General features: G+C 39.5%; 1 protein-coding gene across 1 annotated transcript in view; it reads right to left on the reverse strand.

Moving 5' to 3' along the window:
* Positions 1 to 1,803: 1,803 nt before the first annotated feature.
* Positions 1,804 to 14,996, reverse strand: part of EDAR (ectodysplasin A receptor) — a 73,913-nt gene continuing 60,720 nt past the window's right edge. Inside the window, exons 6-12 of the mRNA XM_033052281.1 lie at positions 11,656 to 11,742; positions 10,392 to 10,520; positions 10,229 to 10,303; positions 9,856 to 9,928; positions 9,169 to 9,328; positions 5,573 to 5,633; positions 1,804 to 4,242 (exon numbers count right to left, since the gene is read on the reverse strand). Coding sequence (XP_032908172.1) covers positions 3,923 to 4,242; positions 5,573 to 5,633; positions 9,169 to 9,328; positions 9,856 to 9,928; positions 10,229 to 10,303; positions 10,392 to 10,520; positions 11,656 to 11,742 — 905 coding nt within the window. The 3' untranslated portion in view covers positions 1,804 to 3,922. The remainder of the gene's footprint in view (positions 4,243 to 5,572; positions 5,634 to 9,168; positions 9,329 to 9,855; positions 9,929 to 10,228; positions 10,304 to 10,391; positions 10,521 to 11,655; positions 11,743 to 14,996) is intronic.

Consider the following 14,996-nt stretch of genomic DNA (forward strand, 5'->3'; position numbering starts at 1 on the left):
CACTACCTCCTCCTGATTTTTTGTTTACTTCTATGTGGTAGATTAAATTGGAAAATAATTCCTGAATCATCTTGCTACATTAACTTGAATCTTAATACAAGCTTGTTTCTATAGCAGCTTCAATTATTAAAAAATAGTATCTTTTTTTATTAAAGCAGATGGACAAATGAGATGCCTGTGTGTGCCCTGTGTAACAGCTGATCACTGATGCCTTCTGCAGCAGTGCATACAAAGGGTTCTTACAATTCTTCTCTAAGTAGCCAGACAGTCGTTTACCAGAACAGTGGCAAAAAGGAATCAACATTTTTCTGTCCTTGAAGAGTAGTTGATAGTGATGAATTTATGCCTGAGGTAACAGGTGGTATGCATTATGAATCATATCACAATAAATAATCAAAGGGCTTATTTGAATGTGGGGATAGAATATATATGCAATATTATGCATCTAGAACTAGATATAGCCTGAGACAGTCCATTCTTGCCCTGTTTATATTAATATATTCGGTGAAATGTGCACTAGGAAGCCTTTCCCATACATAATGAGGACATGGGCTCAATTTTCTTTTCATTATCAAGGCAAGTATAGAGCTTGCATGCAGAAGAGTGACTTCTGCATACAGGAATCATTGTTGTGCCTCTGGGTCATGATTTTCACCTGCAACAGTAAGAATTTTTCTCTTAATTACACCTTCCTTAAAGCAGGACTGCTGAACTTTCTGAAGCTTAGAGTTTGACAGGGAGAAATGGAACTGGCGTGCCTTTTCAGCTCATCCTCCAGCCCTTGCTGCTGGGCATTTCTGTACATGATCCTTGTTCATGAATAATGTGAATATTATTAATTATCCCAAATTATGGAGTACAAAGGCATTCAGCTGTTGTTGCTTTATACTGAAAAGCTGGCACCTACCCTTTTCTGGCCAGCTTAGCTCTTCTCTTTTTGTTTATGTCATCAATTCAGGACCATCAGATACTGAACACTATGCAGAGTTCCTGAGTGCAACCTGAAATCAAATAAAGTCTGCAAAATCCAGCAAGTTTCTTTAAGGAAAAAACTGGGACAATATTGGTCAGGCTAGGCAGCTGGGATTAGTTGAGGAAAGTCGTACAAGGTAGGTAGTAGTTCAGTCTGGGGAAAATCCAACTTGGTGCTCTGTTGTTTTTTTTTTACAGAAGCTAGCAGTTCTTCTGGTGGTTCCACCTGTGCAGCCTAAGACTGCATGAACACAATTATCCTGTCATGCAGAGAAAGCTTCCAGTTAAGATTTCTGGTAATGTTGTGAAGTACTGCTAATTTAGAAATGCAGAGTGAAGGCATGCTAATGAGAGTACTGTTACTGTGACATTGCTCACCAGTCTCACAGTCTGCAGAGTTCTCAGTAAACAGATAAAAACTTACAGATTCTCTGAGGAATTGCAAGGGGCTTGGCATTTTCACATTAGCTACAAGGTGAAATACTGAATACAAATTCTCTTGACAAAATGGTTCATGCTTCAAGTTTCCTAAGTGATGCAGAGAATTGGTATCCTACAGGAATGCAATGTTACCAAAGCACTCCCATACTACAGGAATGTGCCTGCCAGCGCTTGGCTAACCTATTTAATTGCAGGTTTATAAGGCAATGTGCTATTTATTTAAAGAAATGGCTAATACAACTGTGTTCGACATGTTTCTTTTATTAGTATACTTTATGTTCATATTTTACAATATAATAAGTTATATATACAGCATTAAACAAAGTTATTAGAAAGTAAGCTTTGGCAAGACCTACAGGATTATTTTTTCAATCCTGTAAATCTCTTGTATAACAATAAAAATACTGTATACTAAATAAAATAATGTTAAATAGTCTGTGTTCTCATTGGCACCATCAGTTTCAAAACCTTAGCTTTTCATGGCCCAATAAACATAAACAGAAGAAGATTCCTGTATCTTCTTTATCTTCTTTTTAACAAATAAGTGATGTGAAGTTTTAAATGGCACATAGAACATAGGAGGCAGTCCACTGAATAACACTGTAGTTACACACTGGCACAAGAAAAATTGAAATTTGATGCTTTTTTTCTTTCTTTCCCTTTTGGATTTTTTAATATTCTAGTAGCAATAGTAAAACAACCTGCAAATTCATGGTCTTGAAAGTCATGTTGAAGATTGCTGACCTGTAAGCAGATCTAGAAATCTTACTGAAGCCTGTTGAAATTTGTATTAATTTGTCATTGATTTCAAGACAGCAAGAATTTCATGCCTAAATTCAACATCAATCAGCTAGCTAATTTCAAATAAATGCAGCTTGCTGCATCATTGAAAGAAGAGTTAAAATCTTATCAAATTTGGCATATGCAGGTTAATGAAGAGTGTGTTACGATGTGAAAGAAAGGATGGAAAAAGAATAATGAGAGGGATAGGTTTTATGTTGCAGTATTCCCATCATACACAAATCAAGTGCTGAAACAATAAATATAGAAGTTAAAGGGTGATGCTAAATGTTTTGCATGATTATGATACTATCATAGATAAGATCTAGTTGTTTTGCATGATTATGATACTATCATAGATAAGATGTAGTTACTAAGTGATGGAATGCTGGTTGTTAAATTCTGGGTAACAGCAAGTATTTTTAATAGCATTTTGCTCAGTTGTGGATTTTGGAATTTAAGAAGTACTGCTTTGTAAGTGACACGTCTCTTAATTTAGGGGTTGCACTTAGTGAAATCTGTCATCACTATTTTTACTATAAATTAGGCAAATAGATTTGGTAACAGACACTGACCTGTGGTCTGAATGAGTTTTAGATATATTTTAACTGTGAAAATCAGACAGCAGTTTAAAGAAAACCAAATCAGGTCAATGTTTGTACTTCACAAACTCACAACAGTGCAGTATCTTCCAGATGAGTTTAATGTCACCGGTGGCTTCTGTGCTCATGGTCTTATATAATGCTTATAGCATTAAGAACACTTTTTCCTCTGCATTTCAAGTGTCTCTAAAGAAATCTACTATTTTTCTCCTTGTATCATATGTGCACCACTGTTGTCTGCAATTCCTCTGGTTGGAATATAATTTGATATATAGATGTCACTATTGGAGAAGTATCTTTTTAATGGACAATCTGGTTTTGGTTTTGGTTTTGCTTTTTCTTAACAGTAAAGAAAAGATTTTGCTCTCAACTTGCAAGGAGTAACTGCTCACTTTTACTGCCCACTTGCTAACCAGCTTGTCCTCAGCAAGTCAGCAGTTTGAATTTATAATTTCTGAAATGTCAGTATGGACCGAGAATGCATTTATGTACATTATGTGGATTGTTTTGAAGCACTTCAACCTGTAAGTTATGTTGATTCTTTTTCCATGTAGCATAGTTAATCTGAGCACTGTGCATATACACCTATGCACATACTTCTAGATTCAACAAACTCATAACAAGCGTAGAAAATGAAACTGTTTGTAGCAGATAGAAATGTGTGTGCCCAATGTGTATTAATTGATACTGTAGCTGTGGTACTGCTTCTGACTGTAGCTGTTAAACCACTGTACCATTGAATGAAGCCCTAAGAGACACAAATATTTCCAGAGCTATTCAATGCCTTTCCTGAAGGCCAGGCAGGAAGGATATGAGAAGGGCTATTTGCCCTTCTACTCATACACAGACTGCAAAATGGATGTTTGTGTCTCCTCTTATAATCAGTAACTTTTTAACATGATCATTTTGCTTAATGACCTGTTTCATGCCAAACTTCTTGGGAAATTTCTGCTCTTTTTTGGTAGATGTGTTACTTCACTTTCAGAAATCAAAGAGAAGAGCTTCCCATTGGTAATTGTGAGCAATTATGTAGAAGAAGCATCAATGGTCTTTAGTCCAAAGTCTTTGATGCAGTGCTTACTGGAATCACGCTTCTGATGTGGAAGTGCAGGCCCCAGGCTGGCATGTCAGGATGTCCCCGCAGGTTCAGGAGCTGGCATTGCTTGTGCCCACTCCAGAATGTCTGCACACAAGGATTCAACAGCATCCAGTCGCTCGATTTGCACCAGTTTGGTGAGCAGTTCTGGGATGCTGTAACCTGCTGTGCTGATGCGGTCAAACAGCTGCATGCCATCTGTCATCCCTCCAATCTCATCCCTCTTCAGCCCAAAGCTCTCGGCCAGGTGACGCCACGTTTTCACGATGGCTTTCTCTGTGTTGTAGGTCGAGCTGAGCATTCGGCTGGTCTTCTCCAGGCAGTCAAATGGCAGCTCTGTAGGACTCAGACCTGCAAAGGGACGGGTGGATTGTCAGCTGGCTCTGGGTACAAGTCTTGACATTTATTAAAATACAACAGATTACACTGTTAGCAATGAATACAGCTAAAATCTTTAAGTGATAGTTCATGATGTACATCTAGGTCTAAAGTTACTACTGCATATTGTGAAATTAATTCTTCATAATGACAGTAGGACATCATAATTAGGGTAAAACGTTGCCTGGAAAAGAAGTATTAGATGGGTTGCATTAATTCCCATGGCTCTGCCCTTTTCTTTCAACAATTTACTAGCTGTTAGAAAAAGTATATTGCAACTCTGTCCCCAGTGAGCAGCCCCATTAAATACACCTCTGCATGTCAGGCTCAGTGTTTGAGCTCCAGAGCCAGCTTTGACCCTTCCCTGAGACTGTCACCAGCAGCTGCTGAAACATATCTGTAATTGAAAGTTGTCCTTGTAGGAAAGTGAGAAGTGAGGTGAAGGAATGATGCCAGATGCAAGCATAAAAGTCCCTGCAGGTGCTTAACTGTCATTACTATTGTGAATCTCTAGGGAGGATTTAACATTCATCCTGTGGGGAAAAGGCTATTTTCTTCTGGACATATTTTCTATGTATTCATGTTCGGAAAACACAGAAGAAAACCAGCTACAGCATTTTTCCCAAACCAGACTTTTGCTTCTGCAGTTTTCCTGCTTCTTACTCATCAGCAATAATTTGATGGGAGACAGAGCTCCCTGAATTACAGAATGCTCATACATGTGCACACAAAGTGTGTGTGTGTATGTGTGGTGGGAAGTACATGCAGTCACATCTCCTGTTCTACAGGGAATTTAATTCATGTCTCCTGCTAAAACAGGAGTCAAGTGCTAAACAGAGTCAAAACACAGCCTGGAAACCTCACATTTTATTATGAGATGTGGGGCAGAATTTAGAGAAGCAGAGAAGATTGAGACTTGTGTCACCCTCAATCCTGACCCTCCCCAAATCACACTTTTATATTTGGAACTATTTTTTATCTGTTATCTAAAGAAATAAGGCCAACAGGTTTGCTCTAGACGAGGAATGCAAAACTGCTTCTCTGCATCTTGGTCTGGCCCACCACAACTCTTCCTGCTCTCCACAGGAAAGAAGCCCATGCACGTGCCAGCCCAAGCCCAGCCTGGACAGCTCTGTGGTCAGGGCACCACAGGGTTCCTGGCAAGTGAATACAAATTTGCATACAGAATGTCTTCTCTGTTTGGGACTATTTTCCTTAGATAGCCAGAGGCCTTTCTTATTTTATAGCAAATGCTTGTGATCTAATTTCATGGTTTTAACATAGGTGCAAATTGTACACTCACCTTCTGCAACGTCACATACATTAGCATACACGTCAAGTATCTTTTTCCTTCGACTTTGAATCTAAATGAGAAGAGTTTTATTTCATTAATTTTTCAGCTACAAGATTAAACAATTAGCAGACAGCAGTGGAAAGTCTGTGGGACATCTCCATTTCATGGGGTTATCACAGTGTCCTCAAGGGTCCCTTTGAAGACTCAAAGAGAATGACACAGCAATTATTCCATGAAGCATAAACATATTTCTGATTTCACTTGCCACTGCTAGAGGGCTTTCATTTCAACTTCTAGACTTTTTTTGAGAGCAAGTACTTTTCTGCTCCAAGTATTTGTTTATTTTATTTTTCTTTCAGACTGAGGCAAACTCCTGAGAATGAGGACAAATCTGGTACCATATACGCAAAAATGAATGTAGGGATATCTATGTAAACCAGGTCAGGACTGGATCCATGGAATTAAATTCAGACTGAAATTGCCTTCTTCCCATAATCTAAGGGGTTGTAGAGAAGGAGCTCTTACTTTCTGTCTCTTGATGTGGATGCGCTTTAGTGCATTAATAATTAACTGAAATATTTTGCAGATAGATTAAAAAGGAAAAAAAGCTAATTTTGGAGAGGAAAAATCTGAAGTCCAGGGGGATCTAGTCATTTTTTGACAAGAAAGAAACAGGACTGAAAACCTGACATTTTTCAAGCTAAAAATGGACACTTTTATATAGTTTTATTTAGCAAAATATTCTCAAGTTTTGGCTTTGGATTCAATGTGGAGTGAAAACAAATGTCAAAATGTCATGAGCTCTCAGGGACTGAAATTTTCTTCCCTGTGCCAGCTCTCATTAAGACTGAGCTTTCTAAAAAGCTGTCTTTTTGATAGGACTCCAGCATTATCTCCACAAATTTGTCACTTCTCACTGCAAACAAGATTTGAATAAAAGCTCTGCTTTCAGTACTTTTCTTTGTGGAAAGATTTTCCTCATTTTATTTGGGCTGTAGAGGGCAAGGTGCATCAATGACGTGGATTAATGGACTTGCAGCTGCAGAGCACAAAGTGGCTCCTCCACCTGAAGTGGGGCAATGCAATGCAGACATGGAGTGATGTTCCCATGCAATTTATGTGTGCTTAGTCAGTCGTGTTGCTACTCTAGGCTTGGATTATCTGTTTTAGAACCCTGATAACAGGATGTTTTCTTTTAATGGGGTTTATTAAAACTTCTCCTAAGAAAACTATTGGATGCTTATTTTCACTCTCCCTCCACTCTTAGGGTAAAGAAGCATGTACAGTAATTTCACTAATACAAGCCGCACCATTTTGACTAAAATTTTGCTCCCACACCAGAAATGCGGCTAATACTCAGGAGCGACTAATATGTGAATAATTTTCTGACATTTACAACCCTGGAAAGTGCCAGCCAGGGTGCCGAGCCGAGCACCTGCCAGTAAAACCTGGCTTTACGCGATTGTTACAAATTGGTTACTGTGTTGTGCGGCAGGTGGGGCCATCTCAGTGCCGGCAGCGCAGGGACGGGGAGGGAGGCAGGGGAGCTCCCTCCTTCAGGTGGGGGAGAGGTGGGGGGGCTCTGTGCTGACATCCCCACGACTCGGGGAGGAGGCGGGGACTCCGTGCTGCCATCCCCACGGCCCGTGGGGTAAGCGGGAGGCTCCTGTCCCTGCCTGCCACGGCAGGAGCAGGCGGGATCCGTCCCTGCCTGCCACCACGGGGCAGTGCCAGGCTGGGGCGAGCAAGCCCAGTGGCAGCGGCGGCCGGCCCCGAGCAGCCTCACCGAGCTGGGCCACCTGTCCCCGTTGGCAGCCCCGAGCGGGATCGAGCCTGCACAGCCTTAGCCGAGCCAGTAAACCCCGCCCTGCCGCGGTTCTGTTACTATTTGGCAACTTTGTTGCACGCGGGTCCTCGCTGCGAATGACAGAGCGGCTTATAATCAGGTGCGGTTTATCTATGGACAAAGAACCAATGTTTGCCACCACCCGGCGATGCGGCTTATAGTCTGTGCAGCTTGTATTCGTGAAATTGCTGTAATTCCATAAAGAATTACATTAAGTAACTCCATGAAGAATTATGCAGGATGGTCTTTCTACCAGAGCCAGAAGATGGGGGATTTTTAAACCTTAAGCTGAAAGCAAACGGGAAATATTTAGCCTGATGATCTTCTGTGTAGCAGCTCATCGCAAATGGGTTTTGTTATAGCTAGGAAGAAGAGGACTTGGTTAATAGCAAGCCTCTAATTTTCTTTATCCTTGTCCAACTACTCTGAATAGTCTTTCCTGTGCTAGTAATGCTACCTGATTCCCAAACTGAAGAAAATTACTGATTTTCTAACTTCTGGCAACTGGCTTAATGGAGTGGAGAATCTTGATACAATCTGCACTTTCATTGGAAAGTCTGTCTTCAGCCTTGTCAGCAGTCCATGAGGATGTATGTTAGAATAGGTCTGGAAGAAATAGTTCATGCTCTCTACCTAAATGACACTAGAGAACATAGCTATGATATATGGTCTTTCAAAGGTAACCTGTTTCTTATGAAATATTCTGATTTCATGACTACCTAAGATGTATTATCCTATTTCAAGCCAGTGCTTACAGAAGTATCATGACGTTGGATATTTAGAGACCTGAAAAACCCAAACTTTAAAATGTGGGCATTGGAATAATAAGTTATTTTCAGATGGTCATAAATGTCTACAGCTACTAGCCCATTTAACTTGTGTTGGGATTTTGTGTGTCTCATCTCAGCTGCAAAGTGGTGTGTTTTAGAAATTTTGAGCTGATCCTTCCCACAATTTAAAACATGCAAACATTAAAAGATGCATTTTCAAACGATTCTTTCTTAAAGAATATCTGATGTTTGATATTAATGATGTGATTTGGACCTAGCTATAGCCATTTTAAAATTAATTTTAAAATTAAAAAAATATGAGTAGATACCTCCTTTTAAGGATAGTTTGATGTTGACACAAACTGAAAGGTTGTGTGGGTGAGGCGTGGCCTTAGCTGTGCCTTAAATTACTCCAAGTGAGATAAAAAGCCCTGAGCAGTACAGGCTCAGCAGGAAGAAGCAAAGGCCTTCCACAGCCAAACAGTGGATTACAGTGTCCTTCAGAGCACAGGAATGACCTTCAAACCATGTGTGTGTTTTTCAAAATTCCACATGGAAATCCAGCATAACACCGGATGTTGCTGAGAAGCCTGTACTGTGGAAATATCGATGCAGCTGGGTCAAGGTACTCAGATGTTCTGCTGGCAGCCAAATCCAGCCTGCTTCATTATTTTACTGTCTTAGCATTAGCTGTGACAGGGGATTGCTGTTATATGGGGGTTTTCTTTCTTGAAATGATAAAATATAATACTCAAAAAAAGAAAAGTAATTAGTCTTGTAGAAATTTTGATTTTTATCCCTGAACACTATACATACGCATATATGTCATTATGCAAAAGAGATTCTATAACAAATTTGTCTGGAGAAACTCTTGTAAATCAATCTGATCTACCCTACAATGCATTTTAAGGGGTTGATAGTTTATATATTATTTTCTTTAAAAAAACTAAGAAAATGTTCTCAATTTTTAAATCTCAACATAGCCTTACCCCAGTTGATTTATTGCTTGTAGAAGATTTATCTCTGGCCAGATGCACTAAAGATAACAAGCATCTCTCTGGAGTCCCTTGCTTGTCAACTGCAGCTTCTTCATCACTATCCATACTCCGGCTTAAAAGTCGTTCATTCTCAGAAGATGCATCATTTTCACTGTAAAATGAAAGATAGGGTTATCTTAGTGAAGCCTCTCATGGGTTGACCCCAGTCATCTTCTTTTTGCTGTCTGAGAGTAATGGCATAGAAGTGTTTTCCATTTTTGAAAATGCCTTCCTCTGAAATCCTGTGAATGTAAGGGCCTTCACCAGCCCAGAGTGTATGTGTGGTGCCCACCAAGCCACATAGTCACAGGTAGCTTGCAAGGATTCCAGGAACCTCAGTAAGGCCATGTGAGTGAAAGCTGCACTCAGGTCCCAGAAATTAACCTCCCAAACAAGGAGATGGAGTCCCAAGAGCTGATGAATTGGTCACAGAGGGAAGAGGGAGGACACAGGAGTCTGTTATCATCTCTTAGAAACCAGAGGCGGAAATGCCTACTGAGGCATCTGCTCTGTGCCCTGCTGCAACAACTTGCCAGCATACCCATCAAATCTGAGTGTGTCCCACTGTGTCAGGATGAATGATGACCATGTGCCTCCCCCATTTCAGTGAAACTGGCACTATATTTATCTTTTACCCACCTTTTGACAGCCTTAGCTGGAGTTGCTGTAAGTTTTTCAAACTCTTCTTTCTCAGAGAATATCACAACATTATCTGTAGAACAGCAATTAGAGAAGTTTAAATTGGCAATAAGTTTCCAAACCAGTGCTTTGTGTCAGGAGCTAGTTCTGCTGGCAACCTTACTGACAAAATAAATCTCTCTGCTATATTTCTAATTGCTATCAGAGGATTATGTGACATTCTGGAAGTACAAAAAACTAGTATAGACAATTCTTTAGTAAACAGATGAGGGCTTTATATACTCCAAAGGAGAAACTGCAATTAAGAGAAGAGTATTAAGATTATTTAAGCCCAGGGTAGTCTTAGAAAAAGCAAAACAAAAACAACTTGTACCTTGCACTTCTTTCTTCTCTTCTTGTGTGTTAGCTTGAGCTTCGACATTTTTTACTGAATGGCTCTTGCAACAGGCTAGAATATACAAATATAACACAAATTATTCTCAGAAGCTTTCTAAAAGTAGCATTTGTAACCAAAATTTTACCTGCTGAACAATTACCTTGAGCAGATGGCTTTGTTTTTACGATGTAAAACATGATGATGAGGACAATGGCAATAGCCATTATGAAGATAGTAGACATAGCAATTATGAGAGCTGTAGCCAGATGTCCTTGTCCTGAAAGATCTGCTGGAATAAAAAAAATAAATGAAGGAGCAACTCTTAGGATCAGAGAATATAGTTAACAGTTTGCAGTCTGCTCTACACATAGTTCACATAATCCTTTAGTTGATCTGAGTCTTGCTTAGTTGTTAAGCATTCAGAAACTTACTGTTAGATCTCAAAGGCAAGTTAATTAAAAATTTCTCAAAATTTTGGTATTTATGCATAAACCCCTTAGTAGTATTCATTCAGACTATTTGATGGTATGATCCATCAGACACAAAGATGTAGGAAATTGTATTTTTGTATGGGAAGCTGTACATAACCAAAAGAAGAAGGTTTTGTAGCACTGCATTCTGGGAATCAGCACTGACAAGATGAAACCCAGTGAATATACAAAGGGAATAAGAGCTAAAATGACTGTTGATAACTGTGGCTGCCTCAAAAGTTCTAAGTTAAAAGGAGAACACAGTGCACACATAGAATAACAGATGTTTTTCTAACAGATACTTAAAAAGCAGCATGGATTGAAGGTGAATTTAAAATAAGCTATGTGAAAAGATATTCAGAAAGAAAACTTGGGTGCAAAAGGCTAGAATTGAAAAGGCATGAAAGGATGCAGAAAATTATAGATATGCTAAAAGGCGTGAAAGCTTTAATTTCTCTGAAAATGTGATCCTAACAGTCATGTTTTCAGACAATACCAAGAAAAACAGCATTGTCGGTACCTCATTAACTGCACCTTTCCCGTTTTGTCTTCTTAGGTTCAAAAATTTTAAAAGCCTAATAATCATGCTACAGAGCTGTTTATGTTAGCTCAATGAGAGACTGACCATATTTGTGCATGAAGTTATTTTCACCGTTCTAAGCTAAGCTTTGCTGAGGCAGAGTGCTATTTCCATAAAGCTACAAATAATGAGCTAAATTTATTGCTGGCATCACTGGGTGCTGCTCAAATCCTTTCTACGTTCCGCTGACAAATGGTAGTGATGATTAACTGAGAAACAAAAATGAATTCTGAATTATTTCTAATAGCAGTTTTAGAAATCTGGAAATAGTGACAATGAAAATAGCAGCAGATTTTTTTTCAGTTTGGTTGCACTTTGTTGATGCCCTTTTCAAAACAAAAGCTGCTAAATTAACCCTGTGAGTGCATTCTTACCTTTGTGAGCATGCTGGTAAGGTGAGAAAGTGCTTGTGCCAGAGGTGCTTGGGAAAATGGCTGAAATGCCAGAGTTAGTGCCTGCACCTGCAATATAAACAAAATGCCATAAAATTCCATGGTTACTTTGTCCAGTCAAAGGAATAGGCTGCCTTAAGGGAGGAGAGCCTTTACTTGGCTTGGTTGCATTTATTAGTGAAGGACCCAAGAACTACCCGCTCTTTGAAATGTCCCTAATCCTGAAATGTGTTACTGGTACTCTGAAAGTTGGGTTGCAGACCATGTTTTTGCACATGGTCCAGAGGGAGTGAAAGTCAAACCCCTGAACAGATACAAACTCAGAAGAAAAAGCCAACTGTTGCACATAGATTCCCACATTATTGATCTGTCCTGGGTAGCTGAAAGTTTTCCAGGGTCCAGCTGATTGCTCAGTTTACAACCCGCTGCAACTGCAGACTGAGACTCAGCTGAGTAATTAATCAAACTAGTGCATCTCACAAGCAACCTTCAGTAGCAGCATCACTGTGAAGCTGTGGTGGTATGCAAACCCTCCACAGGAAAACCTGGGGAAGGTAACAAATAATGGTGTTGATTGCTTCTATGTTCCATGGAGCTGTACTGTCATAAAAGGGAATTTTAGAATTTCCTGTAAGGTAATTGGGCAGTATGTTTCTTATTATTTCCTGTCAGTCCAAATCTATATTCTGGGGAGAGTGAAAATTCACTGAATTCACAGTAAATTAAGAAGTTATAGGAAAACTTCATCCTGTCAGAGGGGTGAGGTTGTCCAATAGGGGTTTCCAGGTCTAAATTCTACAGTCAGAGTTCAGGTTAGTTCAGCTGTGAAAGATGGCATGCACCAAGTTTGCAAAGCATTAAACCAAGTCATAAAATAACATATTTTGACAATAGCAAACAGTAGTGCATATTATTTGGAATAAAGATGTTTATAGGAATGCTTTTATATAGGAGGGTGTTTGCATGGTATTCCAAAACAGAACAAAAATATTAGGGTTGTGAGTAAACATTACCTTCTTCTCAAATTGGTAAGCATGTAATGCAAACAGCTACTATCAACAGACACCGAAAATCATTTTCTGTCTTGGAGGCAGTATGAAATTCCTCCTGCTTTGTATTAGTTATCTGTGGGAAAAGTCTGGTGATAATTAAATTCAGCAGACCTAAAGGCAAAAAGCTGTCCCAGTCATCTGGTAAGGTGTGCACAGCACATGGCTCCACAAGCTGGTTTGGCAACTAGAGTAGATGAGAGCTCACTGTGCCCTTCTTTTGACTAAGTAAATATTCCAAGAAATCAAATCACCAGGTAAACTTGACAAGAAATCAAGTGGTCTGGAATGGACATGTTCTATGGTTAAGAACAAAGCAAAATGCACATTCTTCAAATGAAGAGAAATGTTTTTTTAAAAAGAGAAAAAAAGTACTATCTAAAATAAAACATCTGCATGTTTTGAATGAGAAATATACACCAAAAGAGGTCACAAAGCATGAGTTACAGATATCTTCAAAATAAATTTTCTTTAACAATCATAAAGCTTCTGTTAAACATCATTTGTTGGAAGGAAATGGATTAACTCATTATAATCGGTATTTTTCAAACAAATAAGAGTTTTCATAAAGTTTTAAATATACTAATTTATTAATTCAGATGCATTTAATATTTTGCAAATGAAGGCTAGATTACCCAAGTCTTGCCTCTGGTCCTATCTCTGTGGCAGATGTCCTTCTAAGAAGAATTAGTTATGAACTGCAGAAACTGCAAGGCAGTAAGACTATCTAGGGATCAGTAAATAAAGCTGTCATCTGTTTGCAGTGGACATTAAAGACAGGTAATTTGTAAAATTTTCAGCAATTCTTCACAAAACTGAAGTGAATCATCCTTGGTCATGACCTCTGTGTTTATTCACTGTGGCTGGACAACAGAGGAAATTTAGCAAATGGCCAGGGCTGTAGCCTGATACTTTCCTTCATGTTCATGCACAGCCACCAGGCTTATGCCTGTTCTTGCAGCCCCCCTGGCAAGTGCAATTACAGCCAACTAGAATTCTGCACAGCCCTTGCAAGCTGCAACAAGTCAACAATAGCTTCTCTCACACTGCCTCTCAGTGAACACAGGTGAGCTGTGCTGCTTTTCCTGCCTGTAGTTCAGCTAACAAGCTTCAGCTCATCTCCACAAATGAGCTTTAGCAAACTTGCCTCTCTTTTCCTTCACCTGAAGCATGAAGTCATTGAAGTATTTCTGCCTAATAATCTTTCAGTCTCTTGGTATTGTTAACTTTGTGTTTTTCACCCATCTGTGAAAGGAAGTAGAGCCTTTCAAAGTGGGAAGTCAGGCAGCAGCAAGTAGCACAGGAAGGGAAAGGAGGAAGGTCAGCACTCTTCATTCAGCATCATGGTCACACTTCACCCAGCTCCACCCCACACCAGGGCAGGGCGTGCTGCCCACACCCTGCACACACGTGGACAGCACACCCCTGTCCTGTGCACTCCAGGGAGAGCCTTCAGCCCCAGAGCCTAGCTGCAGAATGTCCTTCCATGGGAACAGAGCCATCTCGTTTGTTCTCTAGTGCTGGCATGGCAGAATCAAGGCTGGCTCTAGAGTGTGGTGGCCTTTTACACATGCCTGGGTGGGAGTTACTCCTTACACATATTTTAAGTCTACTATCAAATTTAATAATTTGGCATATCCATTATGAGCCAAGATTTGTCTTTAGATGTGGTTTGGGAGAAAGTGCCAATACACACACCTGCACTACAAGAAGAACCAAACTGCCACCTTCTGTGGAATTTCAGTTTATATCCCTCTTGTATAGGCAAAAAAAGAAAAATTCATAGGTGCTGCTTTTTCCCAGTCAGCACCACACCATGACTCCAATGTCAGTTGTTCCTATGCACATCCAGTTTTGCATCCCAATCACATTATTAATTCTGCTTCCAATATAGATGCCACATGATCTATAAAGACTTAGATATAGCTCAGGCAGAGACATCTCAAGGTGTTATAGCACACCATATGGAAACAACTCTGTTTTTTAAATAAAGACTGATGGCTCTAATATAGCTGTGCAAAAGAGTGGTTTATGTTCCTAGACACCTGTGTGTAATACTGTAGGAATAAAGAAATTAGGAAAAAAGTTTATCACTGATGGTTGGTCAACTTTTGCATTATAAATGTTTTTATGAAAAAAAAAATTAGTTGTAACTTTTTTGGAGTCTAAATAGAGTTTCAATTTTAAAAATGCTCTATACTTCTTGTTTAAAAGAACAATTGAATCTGTATTCACTTTTGAATGTTTGGGGATTTTAACTCTAAAGATAGCTTT

The sequence above is a fragment of the Catharus ustulatus genome, chromosome 2 (assembly GCF_009819885.2).
Source record: "Catharus ustulatus isolate bCatUst1 chromosome 2, bCatUst1.pri.v2, whole genome shotgun sequence".
Taxonomy (NCBI): Eukaryota; Metazoa; Chordata; class Aves; order Passeriformes; family Turdidae; genus Catharus; species Catharus ustulatus.